Genomic DNA, 17,691 nt, shown 5'->3' with positions numbered 1-17,691 from the left:
AAAACTTGCTAGTCAAAGACTTATGGATTCTCCCATTATTGCTACAGTAACTATAGCATTTTATCCCTTGTGAACATAGACTCATTATTCCTTTAAAGTTCAACATGCTTTATAAATACCTACCTTGTAACTCCAATGCCACCACAGCAGTATCATCTTCTAGCCCTTCAATCACCTCACATTTATATCTCCCATAATCCTCCAGGGTAAGATCCGTGATGACCAGGGAGGCATCATTATCACTGCCTCCCTTCAGAAACACTCGACCTTGATAGCCTCCATAGGTCTTCTTGTGATAGCCCATGGAAACGAAGACATCTACTTCCCTGAGGTAATCTGAAGTTAGCTTGGTCCACTTGATGCGGATTTTGTGGATTCCTGAGCCAAATGCTGTAGGGTCTCGATAAAATTTGCATGGCAGTGTCACGTTGCCACCTCGGTGAGAGAAGACCTTGGCTTGTTCTGCTTCCACAAGTAGACGGGGGCCATTTTCTGCTATAATGAGAAGGGGAAAGGAGGAGAAGCAGAAAATAATTTCATAGGTTTTCAGGCTTTTTTATATAATTAAAGAGGCTATCTGGCCCATTCACTATATGGCTGCTTTAAGCATACATTAAGGCAGCTCTATTAGCCAAGAGTTACCTGCAAGCCACTACAAAGCTGGGAATGATATACACAGTCACCATTATAAATTATGGGACTCAGGCAGTATTAATGACCTTTGTAATAAATTCTAAATGGATTCCTTTCAATATGAATCTTGAATCTTTCAAAGTAAAGTAAGTTTGGACATATTTTCTATTCTGTTAAATACACTTATAGGAAAAATTTGAAGAAACACAATTCACTTGTGCCTTATCACTATGATCATGCACATATATTTATGTCTTCTGTTTTCATGCTCTTCTAGAGTATTTCAAGCAACATTCATACATTGCATTTCAACTGAGATAGGGCATCAGAAGGTAGTCTTAATGTTGGTGATAAACTACAGTAAGCTTTGAGATACATCTTTCAAAACATGAAAGCTTACTATGTTAAAAATCATACTTAATTTGTAACACCCAATAACTATTTCAGTCTTGATTTCTTTTAGGTGGCCTCTGTTTCTCTCTATTTCCTTTCTTCTTCTCTCTTCCTTGCTCTCCTCTTGTTTTACACAGAGCACTTCCACCTTAATTGTTTTTGCCCTTTGGTTTCCTGCCTTCACCCTCCAAGGACTTTGTGGCTTTCGAAAGAGCACCGCAATAATATAAGTTGCCAAGTCAGCACGGCTGTCTCTTTTAGAAAGCCAGCTCTTATTTTCAGAGCTCGGCTTTCCCTGGGGTTTCCCCTTGTTAGAGCTTTATGTTTTTAACCTTGACACATTCTATTGAGGATGTTTGAGATATGCAAAGGAAAAAAGTGTAAGGACTCTAGGACAAGCATACGTCTCGTCTACACACAATTTCCGAATCATAAAAGCTGCTTTTTATATAGCTTGGCAGCTCTTGCAGCCTTGGAAAAATTGCTTTTGAACAATCCTTGGCCTTGAATCTTTTAAGATGCATAGATCACAAGGACAGTGTTTCTTAACCTTCCTAATGCTGTGACCCTTTAATACATGTCCTCCTGTTGTAGTGATCCCCAACCATAACACTTATTTTCATTGCTATTTCATAACTACAAATTTTTCACCATTATGAATCATGATGTGAACTTTTTTGGAGATAGAGGTTTGCCACATGGGTCACAACCAAAAGGTTGAGAAATACCTCATCAGAAAGGTTAACCATTTTCCTTGAGATAGAGCTCAAAACTTATTTAATGACACATATACACCAGATTCTGATTCAAAATTAAAAAAATACCTAAAATCAGATGTTTTTGATGCTATTGTGATCAGAATTTTATATTCAAAACTTAACATATCTTGCATTTATGTAAGTGCATCCCAATCCTCAAAAGCAGAAAATTATAGCCCAGTTATCAATGTTCCCTCTTTCCATAGATAATGAAAATAAAGAATATGATTTCATAACAGCTTATTAAAATGAATCACAAGCATGATTCATTAAATATTTGTATATATTTCCAATTATTCTCTTCTAATTTAGTACAAGAGAATTTGAAGAAGGGAAAAATAAATTTCTTTTTTACTCTATTCTACATATAATTTCCCCAACTAATACCCCAATGTCTGTCTTTAAGATCTACCCAAACATATCTAGTCATCTTTCTCTGGGAGTGGGTGGTGGTGGGATATGCTGCTGACTAACCATGCTCAGTTTGCTTTTTTGAGTAGGAATGTCTCCCATAGATTCATGTATTTAAATGCTTGCTCCATAGGGAGTGACACTATTAGGAGGTGTGGCCACTGAGTAGGTGTGGTCATTGAGTAGGTGTGGTCTTGTTGAGGATACGTGTCACTGTGGAGGAGGGCTTTAAGTTCTCATATGCTCAAGCTAAGTCCAGTGTGGCAGTCTCCTCTGCTGCCTGCAGATCAAAATGTAGAACACTCAGCTCTTTCTGCAGCATCACGTCTGCCTGCATGTTGTCATGCTTATCATCATAATGTTAATGTATTAAACCTCTGAAATTGTCAGTCAGCCCCAGTTAAATATTTTTCTTTATAAGAATTGCTGAGGTCACAGTGTCTCTTCCCAGTAATAAAACCCCAACTAAGACACTCACCAATAACCATAGGGAACATTGAAGCCTGATATTTGTGGAACACACCTGGGCTTTATGCCATGCTGGACTTTGAGTATAAATAGAAACACTACACATTTCTACAAGAGGTTTCCATTGTATGATTTGTCCAAATTTTTCAGTTTAAAGTAGAAACCAATACCCAAATATAAGGAGAAAAGGCACGGCAGCAGATAGGAACAGGGATTTTCATATGATAGATAATCTAATCTAATCTCACTGTGTCAACAAGCGATTCTTTCACTGGGCAAGCTCCTTTTCTTGCAGATGAATTACTGATGGTAAAGCTATTATATATTAGAGCTTGCACACATGAAACACTTAGAACAGCATCAGACTGTATCACACTGCACTAACTGCCTAGTTTCTGTTGCACTCAGTAGGTCTCAGAACACTAGAGCAGTGCCTAGTGGTAAGCAAAATTTTCACATTTATAGATTTTTAGTATCAACCACTTGTAATGTTTTTGAGCCAAACAGGTCAAAAATCTAAATAATTTTATCCAATGCCAACTATTTATTAAGAGATTTGGGCATTTGTGGGGTTTAGTGATACTTCTAAGATGTTTCAGGATGAATGCCAGGTCTTGCTTCATAAATTACTGAGCAAAGAACAAAACTCATGTATAAGGGACTGAGACTTCTTCTGATGTTCTCTGTTTTTTAACTGTTAACTCCTCTGCAGTATATCATGATGGATAGAGGCTGACTTATATATTTCAGGATTTAATATGCATTCCAGGGTATATGATTGTCTACTTTTTATTTTTATAGAAATGGTGAATTACCTGAAATTCAAATAAGTCTGGGAAGGATGCCTAGCACATTTAGTAATGATTGACCATCAATGTTCACTAACTCATGCCCCAGCATGGCCCTGCTGATGGCTTTGGTTTGCATTTAGATGAATATTGCAGATTATATAGCATTAAGTATGGCTGGAGTTGGGGGAGGCTTCTATTATATAATATATGAAAGAATGAAACATGGCTAGTAAGACTCAAGCTTTCAAAGTTCTGTCAAAGCTCCAGTCTAGCTCAGCTCCACCGTGTCTACCTCATAACACTTAGTCGAATCTTGTTACCAGGCTCTGTGTCATAGGCTTTTATCACATGGACTAACCAGAAAATGCATCAAGCAAGGAAGTGAAAAGGAAATGACGGCAGCATCAGAGAAGGAGCCAAGATCGCTGAAGACAGGATGCACGGTGTTGCCTAGAGCAGAAAAACCTTGCATCTGATCATGTCGTTTTAAATCCTGACTTAGTCCTACATACTCATGCGTCCATCAAATTTCTTTGGTTGACAGGGTGGTCTCACAGCCATACAAATACACTATAAAATTAAGCCTTGATCATCAGAATCAGTTCTTCTTGTTTTTCTCCTTAACAAAATGAAAACATAAGCAAACAAACAAACAAACAAAAAAGCTGCATAAGTGTGCTGGTTTGGTTCTCATCTTCTACTGTAGGTTCATAGTAACACGTAAGTAGATGGAAGACCTTGTCCTTAAATGAGGCTGTTTACTCAAAACATAAAGCTAATTTGAGAAATTAAAGATGCTCAGTGGGGCATGGAGCTTTTTAGAAGTGCATCTTTTAAGTAGAAAATTACTTGTTTCTATCAGAAATGGTGAGTGATGGTAGCTGCAGGGACTTGATGACCTTCCAAGTGTAGTGCTTCCTCCAAAGGAAACAGCAGGACATGGTGAGAATGCCAACCAGGAATGCATTGGACTGTTGGCACCCTCTTATTAGTTTACAGACTGCTGTGCAGTCTGGAGGAGAGATGCATGACCTTTGTGTCTGCCATGTACTTCAGAGGAACTCTTTAAACAATAGGGCAAAAGAGAATGTTAAAAAATATTAGAAACTCAGTTTTGCAACTATACCTCTTAGTTCTATTAGAAGTGTAAGGGTTTAGAAGTTCACATTCAGAGAGAAACCCTACATGTGAAAAAGGTGCTGTGAATCAAAACTTATCCCTTTGAAATAAAGTCATGCAAGATAACAGGTCTTGTTAGGTTACTTGCCACCATGGTGTATGGAAGAGAACAGATACCGGAATTTTAGATTTCTTAAATCAATTGAAAAAGAAGCATGGTGACTTATTTTTGATACACAGGGAATTAAAAAAAATACACCTCTACAAGAAAAACAACAAAGCAAAACTTTGTTACTTTTTGTGTTGCTTTGGTTTTTTGTTTTGTTTTGGTTGGTTGGTTTTGGTTTTGGTGTATGGTAAGGTTTATAAGGTATATAAGGCTATAAGCACACACATGCTTGCATATATATATATATATATATATATATATATATATATATACCTATATTTAAATCCCATTCACATATGTGTGCAGGGTCACTACTTATTTCACTGTAGCGTGCAGCCATCCACTGTCTCTTTTCACAATTGTTCATCACATAGGAAAAAAAAAGCTGATTTTTCTTGTATCCTCAACTTATAGACAACAATGTAGCTGCAAACCCTAGGACAAGTACTCAAAAGAACTTGAACAAAGTTTTAAAAATAATTCCCAGAAGAGTTTAAAAAAATGTGTGTGTGTGTGTGTGTGTGTGTGTAGGGGGTATTTGTCTGTTTATGGGGAATGCTTCTATGTTTTAAAACCTCTGAATTTAGTGTATGTATTATATGTATGCTTGATGAAATGAAAAATAAATTAAAATTTGAGGAATTCCTTAATAAATAAATAACCAATTGAAAACATCAAATGCTTGGGTATGGTTCCTCGGGAAAGAAATAAAAGAAGTCACCAGGGATGTATTGTAGGTGTATTGTTATAAATGAAGTATTACATTTTTTTACATAAAATTTGATGCTCTATTAATAAAACTGATATCTCTAAGCAAGATTTATAGATGTTTTATTTCACTTTCCATAGACCTTAAAAGCAGTGTTTCTAAGAACCCTCATGGTGTCTGGTTTCGAATTATAAATGAAAACCCCAGGGATGGAGACAGGGGAATGAAGGTCACCCCTTCAGTCAGTGATTGTTGCTGCTTTTCTGCTTCAGCAATGCTGCCATCAAATTGCACAAGCTGCAAGAACATGCTTCGTGCATCCAGTTTACTGCCTCCCCCTATGTTTGGGGTGCCATCTCTAATACCAATTCTGTGGGTCTCTGTGGCTAATTCCTTCTCATGAATCTACCCAAATATCTAGAGCAATATATTTTACAGTTTTCTCGGATAGCATGTGTTTTTCCTCTGAGACCTGCATTTTCTGGTTTTATGTGCTATGGAGCAAGTACCCTCTTCGTAGCATACTGTTTTCCTCTCTTGCCTTCTGGCTAAGTTGACTGTGATGGGAAATCATTCAACACTAAATGATAGTATTGTGCGGGGCAACCCTGATCATGAATGTGTGTTATGTTATCGTTACTGCCAACTTCACATTGAAAAGTAAAGACACATGCCACCACGGTTTTAAATCCTATAGGTGTATTTATGGCAATGTTGAAAATATTCTTGATATTAAAGGCAAAACTGTCTTCTTGAACTAGGCATTAAGAGGCCCAAAGGAACTCTATGGGGTCAAATGAGTTACATTTTTAAAAAGTCTCAACTGTGAGTTGTACACCTGAATCTGTGTTAATGTGCTTATAAACACTCTGCCTTTATTACTTGCATTTTCTTCATATTTTAGTACAGGAAGACATAAGAAGTGGGGGTGGTATATCTCCATTTTTTTTCCAATAGAATTTCATGTGAGCTCTTCCTCTCCTGCCAATTATGTCTTTACTTCTCACTAGTAAAGACATCAGCTAAGCATATGGGCTAAGCGTGACTCTTGGATCATTCTAACTAATCCCTCTGACCCTCAGCTTTCTCATTAGTCAAAGAGAACAAAACCAACTTCATCCAAGGGTTCTTATGAATATTTATTTAAACTCAACAAACAAGACAGCTTTGTGACTGCCCAACTGACAAGTGTCCAGTTACAGCTTCACTCGCTGTTCAGCGTGGCTTGGGTGTGTTTAACAGCTTGTCTTGTACCTTACTGGGCTCAAAAAAAAAAAAAAAAAAAAAAAAAAAAAAAAAAGAAAAAGAAAAAAGAAAAAAGAAAAAAAACTCCTAGAAGCAGTCAGTTCTAAAACCCGTGCACCTCATCAGGACCTCATTGATTCTTCTGAGGCAGTGATTCAGTGATTGTGTGTGAGGACCAGCAACCCCTAGGAGGTTCTACCCTGCCTTTCTGGCCTACTGGCACTTAAAAGTTGATGGGGTATGAAGTTTCATTTTCTTCAGTGGTGTAGCCCTTTCTCTAGTAAATAAGCCCCCTCTCTTACTAAGGTGGACAATTCTAATTAAACTCACACAAAGAAGACACTGATGTAGAGGGAGAAAGAGGATGAGAAAGGGGAAGGGGATATGTGAAAATGCCCAAAATTCATTATATATAGGAAATGTCAATCAATAGGCTGCCTCTCTGACTCTCTGTTTCTCTCTTGTCTTTATTTCTATATAATACCATTCCTTTCTGATACTTTCTCAAATTCTTTGTAGATATTTTGGATGTTTTCACCACTGCTCTCACCTTCATCTTTATCTTACTCCTAGTAAAATCACCACAGCAGCCTAGGGGTACATTTCTAGTAAGGGCCAAGACTAAACTTTTTATAGTGATTTGTTTCATTCAGAACACTGTTTAAACATTTGGAACAACATTCAATAGAATAAAATATTAACTTTTTTTTTTTTTTTTTTACCTATTCTTGCCCTCAAAAAGTACTTCCCAGGGAGTGAGGGAGTTTACACAAAGTCTATCAGCTCACATGAGAGTGTGATACTCAAGAGAGGCAGACTGCTCAAGTGTTGCCACACCCACTCCAGTGAAGTTTGCATGGCAAATCCAAAAGCTTGGCCGTAGTCCTGAGGCATAAAGTTTCATGGAAAGTTGTCTCCTGGAAAGTTTCTGGCACCCCATAAACAGATGTATTTCAGATTTGTCCCTTGCTATAGTTGGTGAATGGCTCTGTGTGCTTTCTTTCAGCATTGCTTTTTTTTGTACGTGCCTCCAAGGAATGTTTTGACAAATACCTAAATTAGGTTGAACTTTGCTTCCTGGCCTTCACCAATGTTGTAGACAGTCCTTGAGCTGACCCTGGGCTTGGAATTTCATAAGACTGTTACTCATTCAGACAAAATGCTTCCAGTGTTGATAGTAATCAGGCATCCCACAGTTTGCCAGATAGGAGCTAGAAATCTCGGGACTAGTTCAAAATAGTAAACTTAGAATTCTTATTACAGACATGAATAGCAGCCTACATTACATGATAGTAGAAAGAAGGTGGGTTGTGGTTTAAGGAGGAACTTCAGTATTGCATTATTCATGAAAAGGTTAACCCCCTGGTACAAGCTTTCACAAGGCTCAGAGGAATAGCATAGATTGTGACTAGGGTGTGAATCCCTCACCTGGCTCTCTAATGGCTGACTTTAGAAAGGGCTGCCTTTTATCTCAGTTGTAAACACTGCCTGGTTCCTGTCAGTCTTTATGTATGCATTTCTCTGCTTTGTGTCAATGTACCTTAGCTGATGTGTCACCTAACTTCTTTATTTTCTTTTGTAATATAAGTCTGATGCTCGCTTTGAGAAAATACATTTGGATACAGCACTCTCTTTGTGTCAGTGTCTGTCACTTTTCACCAACTCCTTGCTCACCTGAGCACGGAGACCCTGGTTCCCCGTGGGTTGAGGGACTGACTGAGTCCAGTCCACAGCAAAATGTGAATCTCAGCTTCAATAGCTAACTGCCTGGGACAGGACGCTTAGTCTCTGTCAATGTTAATGTGACTCACCAACTACTTACTGTTGTTGGAGAGGATGAAATGGGATGATAGGGCTCACTTCCCACCAGTCTGCATACATGTAACTGATTATAAATGTCAATTCAGATGCATTATGCCACGAAGTCTCCTATTTGTTTCAGTGCAAGAAATGGTGTTGGTATTTGTGTTGACTTAAGAGTTCTCTGCTTAATAATCTTCAGAAATTAAATGTATTTATGTTACCAGTAGATAACAGGTGAAATCTAGCATTAAATTCTTATTAATTTAAACTGAGAAAAATAAATAAATCAAGGTATTGTAGAAAGATTAAGAAAAACAGGAAAAAGATTGAATTAGGATATCCTAACAGTGTGCTGAATGAGATTCTTTAAAGGTAAATGGAATAGCTATTGTATTCTCATTTTTCTCAATATTTGGGATTTGCTGAAACAAAGGAAGTGGAAATATTTTAAAAGCCAGACGCTGTGAATGACTTCAAGAAAACAGTGTTTTATGACTTCAAGAAAACAGTGTTTTATGAGCAGAGCAATGCAGTTACACACATGCACTTAGAGCATCTGTGACAGTCTTAGGCCAGACAAAATCTCGGTATCGAGAGGGGAGGGAGCCATGAAGTCCTCCCCTGGCTAGGAAGTTCTTGACAGCTGATAAATGCGGGGAGAGTGAGAGTCTATTTTTTTTTTTTTTTTTTTTTTTTTTTTTTTTTTTTTTTTTTTTTTTTTTTTAGGGCTAGGGCTCTGGTAGTTTACCATGTCCCAATAAAGACCATGCACCCAAGAGTATATGGGCAGCACAAACTGTATTTAATAGGTTTTTAAAAAGCAGAAGGTACCAATGTCAGTGGTAAGGAAGGTGATCTGGCAAGTGTTGGGGAGGGAATGAATATGATCAGGATATATTGTATGAAATTCTCAAAGAATTAGTAAAAGTGAAAAGTAAAAATAAATAAATTATCCAAAATGGTGACTATCAGGGTTTGTTTTAAAGTTTACAGAGAAATTGGAACAATAATGTTTACTATTTTATTTAATATCTGCGATTATTCACATACTTCGTAATTGTTGGAACTCTTCTATTATGTGGTAAAGGAGCAGAAGTAAAGTCTGTTTTCGTGCAGAACATGTCTATTCTGGAAGGAAGTAAAAGGTCAAATGATTTATAATTTTTAGAAGTGACATTTAATTGTGTGTACTGATAAGATTAACACCATTACATAATGGGAAAGATAGAATAACAATACAAAAAGCACAAAGAAAATATTTAGGGAACTATTCATTATTGTTTTGAAAACAGTCATAAATTATTAAACCTTCAATGGATTAAGTATTGAATTTAGTGCTAAAGAAAATAAAATAAAATTCTGAAGGCCCTTGAACACACAGATCTCCAAGGATATGTAGGATATTAAGCTTACAGGACTGTCCTCTCAAAAGGAAGAACTCAAACCCTGTTTTTCCATACAGAAGACGGGACTGAAGGGGATTAACAGCCGGGTGATTTGCATTATCTGCTGTGCCAGGCCATATCAGATATTTACAACCAGGACTAGAGATACCCAATAGTTTGAATTATCCTTACATATCTGTATAACCAACCTGTTTCTCCAAGCTCTCATAGCCAGGACCAGTGGTGCTTAATAGCCCAAATGACCTGTATGACTGAGACCAGACTAGATCCTTCTGTAGGCCCTTAAACTAATATAAGTAACTTATCTCTAGAATCCATCTTCTTAGAAGAAATCACTTGTACTTTGACTTTAGTTTCAATATAATTATGCCTTCTTGTGCACGGGGATTGTATTATAACTTGTGGTTCAGTTCTGTGCCTGCCATAACACCTGACCCCAGCACAAGTCAAACATAAATGCTTTGGTTGATCAAGGGTTAGAACAATGTGTTGAAAAGGATGATAGCCATTCTGGAAGCACACACCCCATTCTAAAAGGGCAGTAGATACCGGTCCTCCCAATGTCATACTAGGGGATACAGGATGAGAAGCAGCAAACCATTGCTAAAAATAATATTTATTATTAAAGTGTCTACTTCTAATCCTTTGTAGGTATTTAGGTTTTAACAGTTCTTTTTTTCTATCTATATATATCCAGGCTTGTTTGGCACATGATTTTTTTTTACTCATTTTCTCAAGGTCTGGGGTTATGGACATATGCTGCCATGTCAACTTAGAATTAAAAATGATGACAAAAAATTATATGCATTATATGTCAGTAAGACCCTTTGGAAGTGAATATATTCTCTTTTTCAAGGTTTTGGTAATGAAGATCTCCAAATGTATCCTCTTGCCTCTGCCTGCATATTCTACCTACACGGGCTATCTTGTCTAGTCCCCAAATCAGAGGACCTATATCATTTAGTTTATAAATATCACATGTATGGGACACTCTCTAAGTTAGCAAAATCCACATACCTTCTGGTCATATATTTTGTTGGCAAAATTTCTCTTTCCATTTATGCTAACCCATCTTCTCTGTTTCTATCAGTGTGGTCCTTGCCTTCACCACCCATTCATTTATTCATCATAAAACCTGTAGGCTGTGTTTTAAGATACCTCTATATCTATTCTATCAATAAGCTCTGGTATGTCTACATCCAATAAACAGTCCATCTAGACTCGTGACATCATTTCCCATTGACACTACCTAAGACCCTGCATGTCTTAGTTCCCGTCTGTTTTTGTGATAAAACACTGATCAAAAGCAACTCATGGATGATTTATTTGGCTTACAGGTTATAGTTCATCATCTGGGGAAGCCAAGGCAAGAAATTAATGTAGGAGCTTGAAGTAGAAACTATAGAATGTTGTTGACTGGGCTTGCTTTGTGGCTTGTGCATCTTTCTTTTCCAACTCAGAATCACTTGCTCAGGGGTGGCACTGTTCACAGTCAGCTGCACTCTCTCACATAAATTATTGATCAAGAAAATGCCCCACAGACAAACTAAAAAAATGTCTGCTGGAGGTAATTTTCAACAGTGGCTGTCTCTGTCTAGGTGATTCTAGTTTGTCAAGGTGACAAAAACTAACCAGCACACTCCTAAAGGATTACCTCACATTGACTTGTAGGCCATTCATTGTAGTGTGTTATCCACATAGTCTTTTATAAGACAGTGGTAATAGAGTATATCTTTGCTTCAGACTTAACACTTGCAGTGGTTAAATGTAAAATGCAAGCCTGGATGACAACACACTATGGTAGTCTCTTTCCAGTTTACTCCTCCAGTATCAGTTTACATCATTCCTCATTCATCGGAAACATTCAAATGCTTTGAAAAATACACTGAAGGCTCTCTTCCACATCCCGCTCACACAGTTTACACATTTGATGGCAATAAATGATCCTTGCTCTAAAAGATTTCATACACGATACCTTATGGCTTTGGGGGTTTATTTTTCTCAGGATGTCTATGTGCCTTCTGAGTGAAGAGTAGAAAAGGTCAGGTGAATTCGGTATGACTTATTTTGTTCAATATTCCTCATGGGACAGTTTTTGAACATAAAGTGATATACCACACAGAGTATATACCTGTGGTGATTAATAACTGATTATCCAGGGAAACCAATTAGCCAACATGTGTCTATACACCAGGCAAAGATGGCTAACTTTTGTCCTGATCACTGGATCATGTGTCTCATGATACAGTGTGAGGACACAGTGCAAGAATTCAGTCATGTGAGGAGATTTCTGAATGTGTGTGAGAAAACTCCAACAAAGGACAAATCTTTTGACCTCATTTTCATCTAAAACATGGAATTCTTTCTGGAATGTGCTTTCAGCTTTTCTCCAAGGCATAGGAGATAGGGGTGACTTTACTTCATTACAATTGGCTGTTGCTATTTGTTTATGTGCCTCTATTGGGGAGAAACATGTTTTTGCTGCATGCAGCTTGTCTACTACATGCTGTTTGTCCTTGTGATTATATACTTTACTCATGTGACTCCTTTTAATGCACAGAGTATAAATTGTCTGATGCTTTGTATAAAGTTGGCTATTGTATGAGACTTTAGTCCATCTCATTTATCAACTCCATTTTTCCGGGTCCTAATGGCTCTAGAGCAGTAAACAGCACTTCAGTATGGTCATATAAAATTATTAAAGTAGTTTAAAGGTATTGTGTTTACTTTTTCAATGTCTTTATTTTGAAACAATTTCTCCATAATAATGATTTTGTTTTTCCTAGATACTATTATTATTGTAATCCCTAAGTGAATGTTTTAATTTCTTACAATTTGATAGTGATCATATTCCAAATGACTGGCTTAAAACAACAGATTTTCACTCTATTTTAAGTAAAGAGCTGAAACAATAAAGACTTGTAAATATTTTCATTATGTGGTAAAACAAAAAAAATTACCATGCTATAAAGATTTAGTTAAGTGCTTTAGTTGAAACCATACTCATACTCATGTACTTTTGGTAAGAACAAGAGGCTTTACTGATTAACTATTTGTTTGCTAGTTGATATGTATTTTCTAATAATTTTATTTCTTCCATAGTTTCTCGGTTTATCATCCAGGAAAAGAGCATACAATCCAATGTCTATCCAATGAAAATTTGTTACCACCTGAAAGGAAAATTTTGTACCTAGAAGTATAAAGCTACATAGTTTTAATTAATAGTTAGCAGAGTAACATAATAATACTGTGTGTTATTAATTTCAAACTTAGATATATCCGTAAGCTACATTTTATGGGCTAAAAATGCTAAGTATTTAAAACTTCAATGAATTTAGATACATTGTTCTAGATGGGACCTGTTTGTGACTAGCTACTTTCCTATGTTCCTTTATTTAGTCCTTATTTTCTTCTCCCATATCACCTCTGTGGTAATGTTTTTAAGTGTGTTGAGAAGATCATCTGTCCTTCAACAGTATAACTGGTGTCTCTGTAAAAGCAGTTTAGAGTTTTGAAAACACTTGAAAACATATTGATTAAAATTATGTACAAAAGTAAATACATTCACTATGGATAGGAAATCATGTATCATGACAAAAGTAAATGTGGTATTCAAATATATTCATATATAAACAGTAGTACTTTGTGTGTGTAGGAATGTGTTGTGTTTTTGCATGTGTAGTATATTTATGTGTGTAAGGGTGTACATACCCATGCATATTTGTGTGTATAGATGTGATGTATGCAGGGGTGTACATGTGCATGCCTGCTTGTGTGTATACATGTGATGTGTAGTATACTTATCTGTGTAAGGGTATGCATGAACATGCATATTTGTGTGTATTCATGCGATATATCATGTATTTATGTGTGTAAGGGTGTACATGTGCATGCCTGTTTGTGTATATACATGTGATGTGTGGTATAATTATCTGTGTAAGGGTATATATGAACATGCATATTTGTGTGTATTCATGTGATGTATCATGTATTTATGTGTGTAAGGGTGTACATGTGCATGCATGCTTGTGTGTATGCCTGTGGAGGACAGAGATTGATGTCGGTTGTCCTTGAACTTTCACCTTCTTTATTGTTTTTTTTTAATTAGGTATTTATTTCATTTACATTTCCAATGCTATCCCAAAAGACTCCCACCCACTCCCCCACCCACTCCCCCACCCACCCACTCCCACTTCTTGGCCCTGGCGTTCCCCTGTACTGAGGCAGATAAAGTTTGCATGACCAATGGGCCTCTCTTTCCATTGATGGCCCACTAGGCCATCTTCTGATACATATGCAGCTAAAGACACGAGCTCTGGGGGTACTGGTTAGTTCATATTGTTGCTCCACCTATAGGGTTGCAGATCCCTTTAGTTCCTTGGTTGCTTTCTCTAGCTCCTCCATTGGGGGCCCTGTGATCCATCCAATAGCTGACTGTGGGCATCCACTTCTGTGCTTGCTAGGCCCTGGTCCTTATTGTTTTTTAATTGTTGTTGTTTGTTTGAGTTTTTATGTTTTTGAGACAGGGAAACTCATTGAATCCGGAGCTCACTGACTAGGCTAGGCTGACTACTCAAAGAGGTCCAGGAATCCTTTTGTCTTTGATTCCCCTCTTGCCTACAGTGCTGGGCTATAGAAGTGCTACAACATCCAGCTTTCTATGTGCATACTGGAGAACTCAGAATCAGGTCCCCGTGCAGGTACAGTGTGCATTGTACCAACTGAGATCTATGCTCTGCTTGGGATTTTATTTCCTATCTTTCCTCTCTCCTTCATTTTTTCTCTCTCTTCTTTTTTTTCTCTTCATCCCTACTTCCTTTCCTCCCTTCTTGCCAGATTAAACATTTGCATGTCTATGTTTCTTTAAAAAAAAAAAAAACAAAAAAAAACTGCAACAAAGTTGTAAAGATGTTACCAGAAAAGTTCTTAGGTAACTCTGATTCAAGAAGCTCAAGGGCATATCAATAAAATGTCAAACATTTATACCAAAGTATATAAGGAGATTATACAGATATATGTAATGATTGATTTAATAATTTAGTTTTGCTTGGGGAGTTTTGAATATGAAATAAAACTTTAATGATGAATATAGGACATCAAGTATATTTTCATAATAATGTGAATTCTAAATGTTTTCTACCTCTTTGAACTGCTGCTTATCAGAAAAATTCAGCAATCTGCAGTTCAGACAGCCAATTTAATCACTAGAGTGCAAATGTCTCAAAATATTTTGTGAGGGTTTCAAGTTCTTTAATTCCTCTGTGTTATTACAAATAAAGTTTAAATATGAGAAATGAGACTAGTATTCCAAGAGTGTAACAAAGGGCCCCTGCCTTCTTGGTTCCATACTGTGCTATGAGGTTTATATTTGTATTATAAAAGACAATTAAAACTACAGCATGCCAGTTGGACATGGATACTCAGAACTCTCTGCCTTGAAACTTCAATGTGAATGGTAATGCTCTAAGGAAGGGATCAGAGGTGGATAGTGGGAATGGTTCCTTGAACAACTTTGCAAATTTGTTCTTAACCACTTTTCTGTATTAGTTTCTACCAGCAAATATAGGCTTGGTAGTAGAATCACCTGAAAGCCTTAGGTAACTCTTCCAGGAAATCCTACACTTTCTAAGAATATGAATTTACAATTGAAATGAAGTGGATGATCAAGGCATTTGGAAAGAATCCAACAGAGTATGAAATCATTTGAATAACTTGGGTACCTTGGGCTACAGTCCCTTTTAACTGAATTTCAATAGGATACACAGGATTTTGAGGGCTGGTCTACAGTAGTTTTTCTTGTTCAAATAACTTTAACGTGAATAAGTTTGAAATACGCAGGGCTAGTGTATCCTTTAAAATAATGTTTTCACTAATTGAGTTTCACAAAGACTAGCTAGATCACATGATTTATACTATAACTTGAGAAGATCATGTAAATTAAAAGCATAGTTACATAAAGAATATTTTATATTAGATTTGAAGTTGCTATTACTAATGATTCAGTATTGCCATTTATGTTGAATTGAGTTCTGTGACTAGAAGTTAAGAGGATAGTTCTTATTCTTCATCAGTAACGACAGCGTGTAAATACATTACAGCCTTGGGAAGCAGCGCTGATTCTAATATATACATTAGGGGAAAAGCTGAAGTAGCAGCTTTCTGAGGAAAATTTACAATTACATAATTTCTTTCCGTGCTTCAACAGTGAAAAATAAAGCTGTTGGAAGCAAACAAAACTGAAAAGGATGTGCCTAAAATCCCCAGAGACAGATTAATTAGAAATTCTATTCTCGACTGCCAAAATATTTACAGGACGATATTTCTACCAGATTTACACTCTCAAACGACCTTTACAAATCTTGCTTTTAAACAGTGGACGTAGTTTTCTGAGACTACACTTTCGACCTTGAAATTATAACTTGATGTTTAATGTCTTTTATCAAACTTATAATGTCTCTGATCCCCAAGTTGAACTTATCTAAAATTGCTACTATTATACATGTAAAGCATTGCATTCTGTAATCCTTAGTTTAATGATTTAGCATTCAAGGGCAGGTGACAGACTTTTTCTTTTATTGCTCCTTGGACTGCCTTTCCTTATTGCATAAGTCTTCCAGCTTTCTTATTGCAGGATGTCCCTCAACAGAAGCTTAGCCTGACGAAAGAGCTGCATTATACTGCAGCCTCTAGCCTTGCTACAGCTCTCTGGCTGAGGATCAGCTGAGCTCAACAGAAATATGCAGGGCTAGTGTACTGGTCCACAGGAATGAAAGCTTTACACTGTAACAGGGCAAGCTGCTCTTTCCCAGCCATAGTTTGCTTGTTATTGGCAAAGCTTTTCTCAATCTTAAAGCAACTATTGTGGCAGAATGATCTTACATCCTGAGTTCCGCTGCATTTTACTTTGCATTGAAATGAACTTCATGCCCCCCATTCTACTTGAAGATACCAACCACACTGAACAGCTCGGAGTTAACTGCGCCAACTCACTGCAGTTGGCGGTTCTTAAGATGTTCAACTTCAATTGTTCCCAAGTTCTAATGCCTCCCTCATGTATCAGCACCCATGCACCGGAAGCATGATTCCTCTTAGTGATTGAAGGAAAAAGTTCTTGCAGCAGTCCAGAAATTAACAAGCATCAAGCATCACAGCTGTAAGTAACTGGAAATTCATCTGATGCTCATTCGAGAACTTGTGTTCCCTTACCTTGGATGTGAATAACTCTGTCTTGATCTGGAGGAGTGTAGCTGTCTGAAAGGTGGTGGTCAGCCCAACAGACTGAAATCAGCACCAGGAGAAGCAGACTTCTCATCCTTGTAGCTCAGACTCTTCTCTGCTGTAAGGATCACATACACAGAGGTTTGAGAGATTTGGAACCTTTCCGAGTGTTGCACTGCACAAATTATTACCGCCTTATCATCGTAGAATGGGTCTCTAGAAATATTTAACCCAATCTGTTCAGAAAGTTACTGTAGCAGCCTTTGAGAGCTGACAGCCGAGCTTTGAAAAATTTCAGTTTCGCAGAGGCAGCCAGAGTCCAAACAGTGTTTAACTCTGTCTTGGCAGAACTGTAAATCTGAAAATTGAACACACTGTGCTTTTGGCCTGAAGACTTACAGAGTCAGACAGAGCTTTAAAAGGGGGGCAAATACTCTCTTAAAACATTAACCCTCGAGTTGGGAGTGTAAGTTAACAAAAGAGCAATTTGACACATCTATTTCTGAATATTTATCCAGCCAGCCTCCTTAGGAACTGAACCTTAGAACAGAGCAAACAAGGAGTATTT

General features: G+C 37.2%; 1 protein-coding gene across 2 annotated transcripts in view; it reads right to left on the bottom strand.

Moving 5' to 3' along the window:
- Positions 1–17,691, bottom strand: part of Hapln1 (hyaluronan and proteoglycan link protein 1) — a 71,304-nt gene that overhangs the window by 9,894 nt on the left and 43,719 nt on the right. The window contains exons 2-3 of one of the 2 annotated variants that reach the window (XM_006517075.4): positions 17,112–17,241; positions 124–492 (exon numbers count right to left, since the gene is read on the bottom strand). In XM_006517075.4, the coding sequence (XP_006517138.1) occupies positions 124–492; positions 17,112–17,217 (475 nt within the window). In that variant the 5' untranslated portion in view covers positions 17,218–17,241. Of the gene's footprint in view, positions 1–123; positions 496–17,111; positions 17,242–17,691 lie in introns of both variants that reach the window. The other variant, NM_013500.4, reaches the window with a different exon arrangement.

This window comes from Mus musculus, chromosome 13 (assembly GCF_000001635.26).
Source record: "Mus musculus strain C57BL/6J chromosome 13, GRCm38.p6 C57BL/6J".
Lineage (NCBI taxonomy): Eukaryota > Metazoa > Chordata > Mammalia > Rodentia > Muridae > Mus > Mus musculus.
Note: the sequence above shows the minus strand (reverse complement) of the source record. Positions and strands in the feature narration are given on the sequence as shown.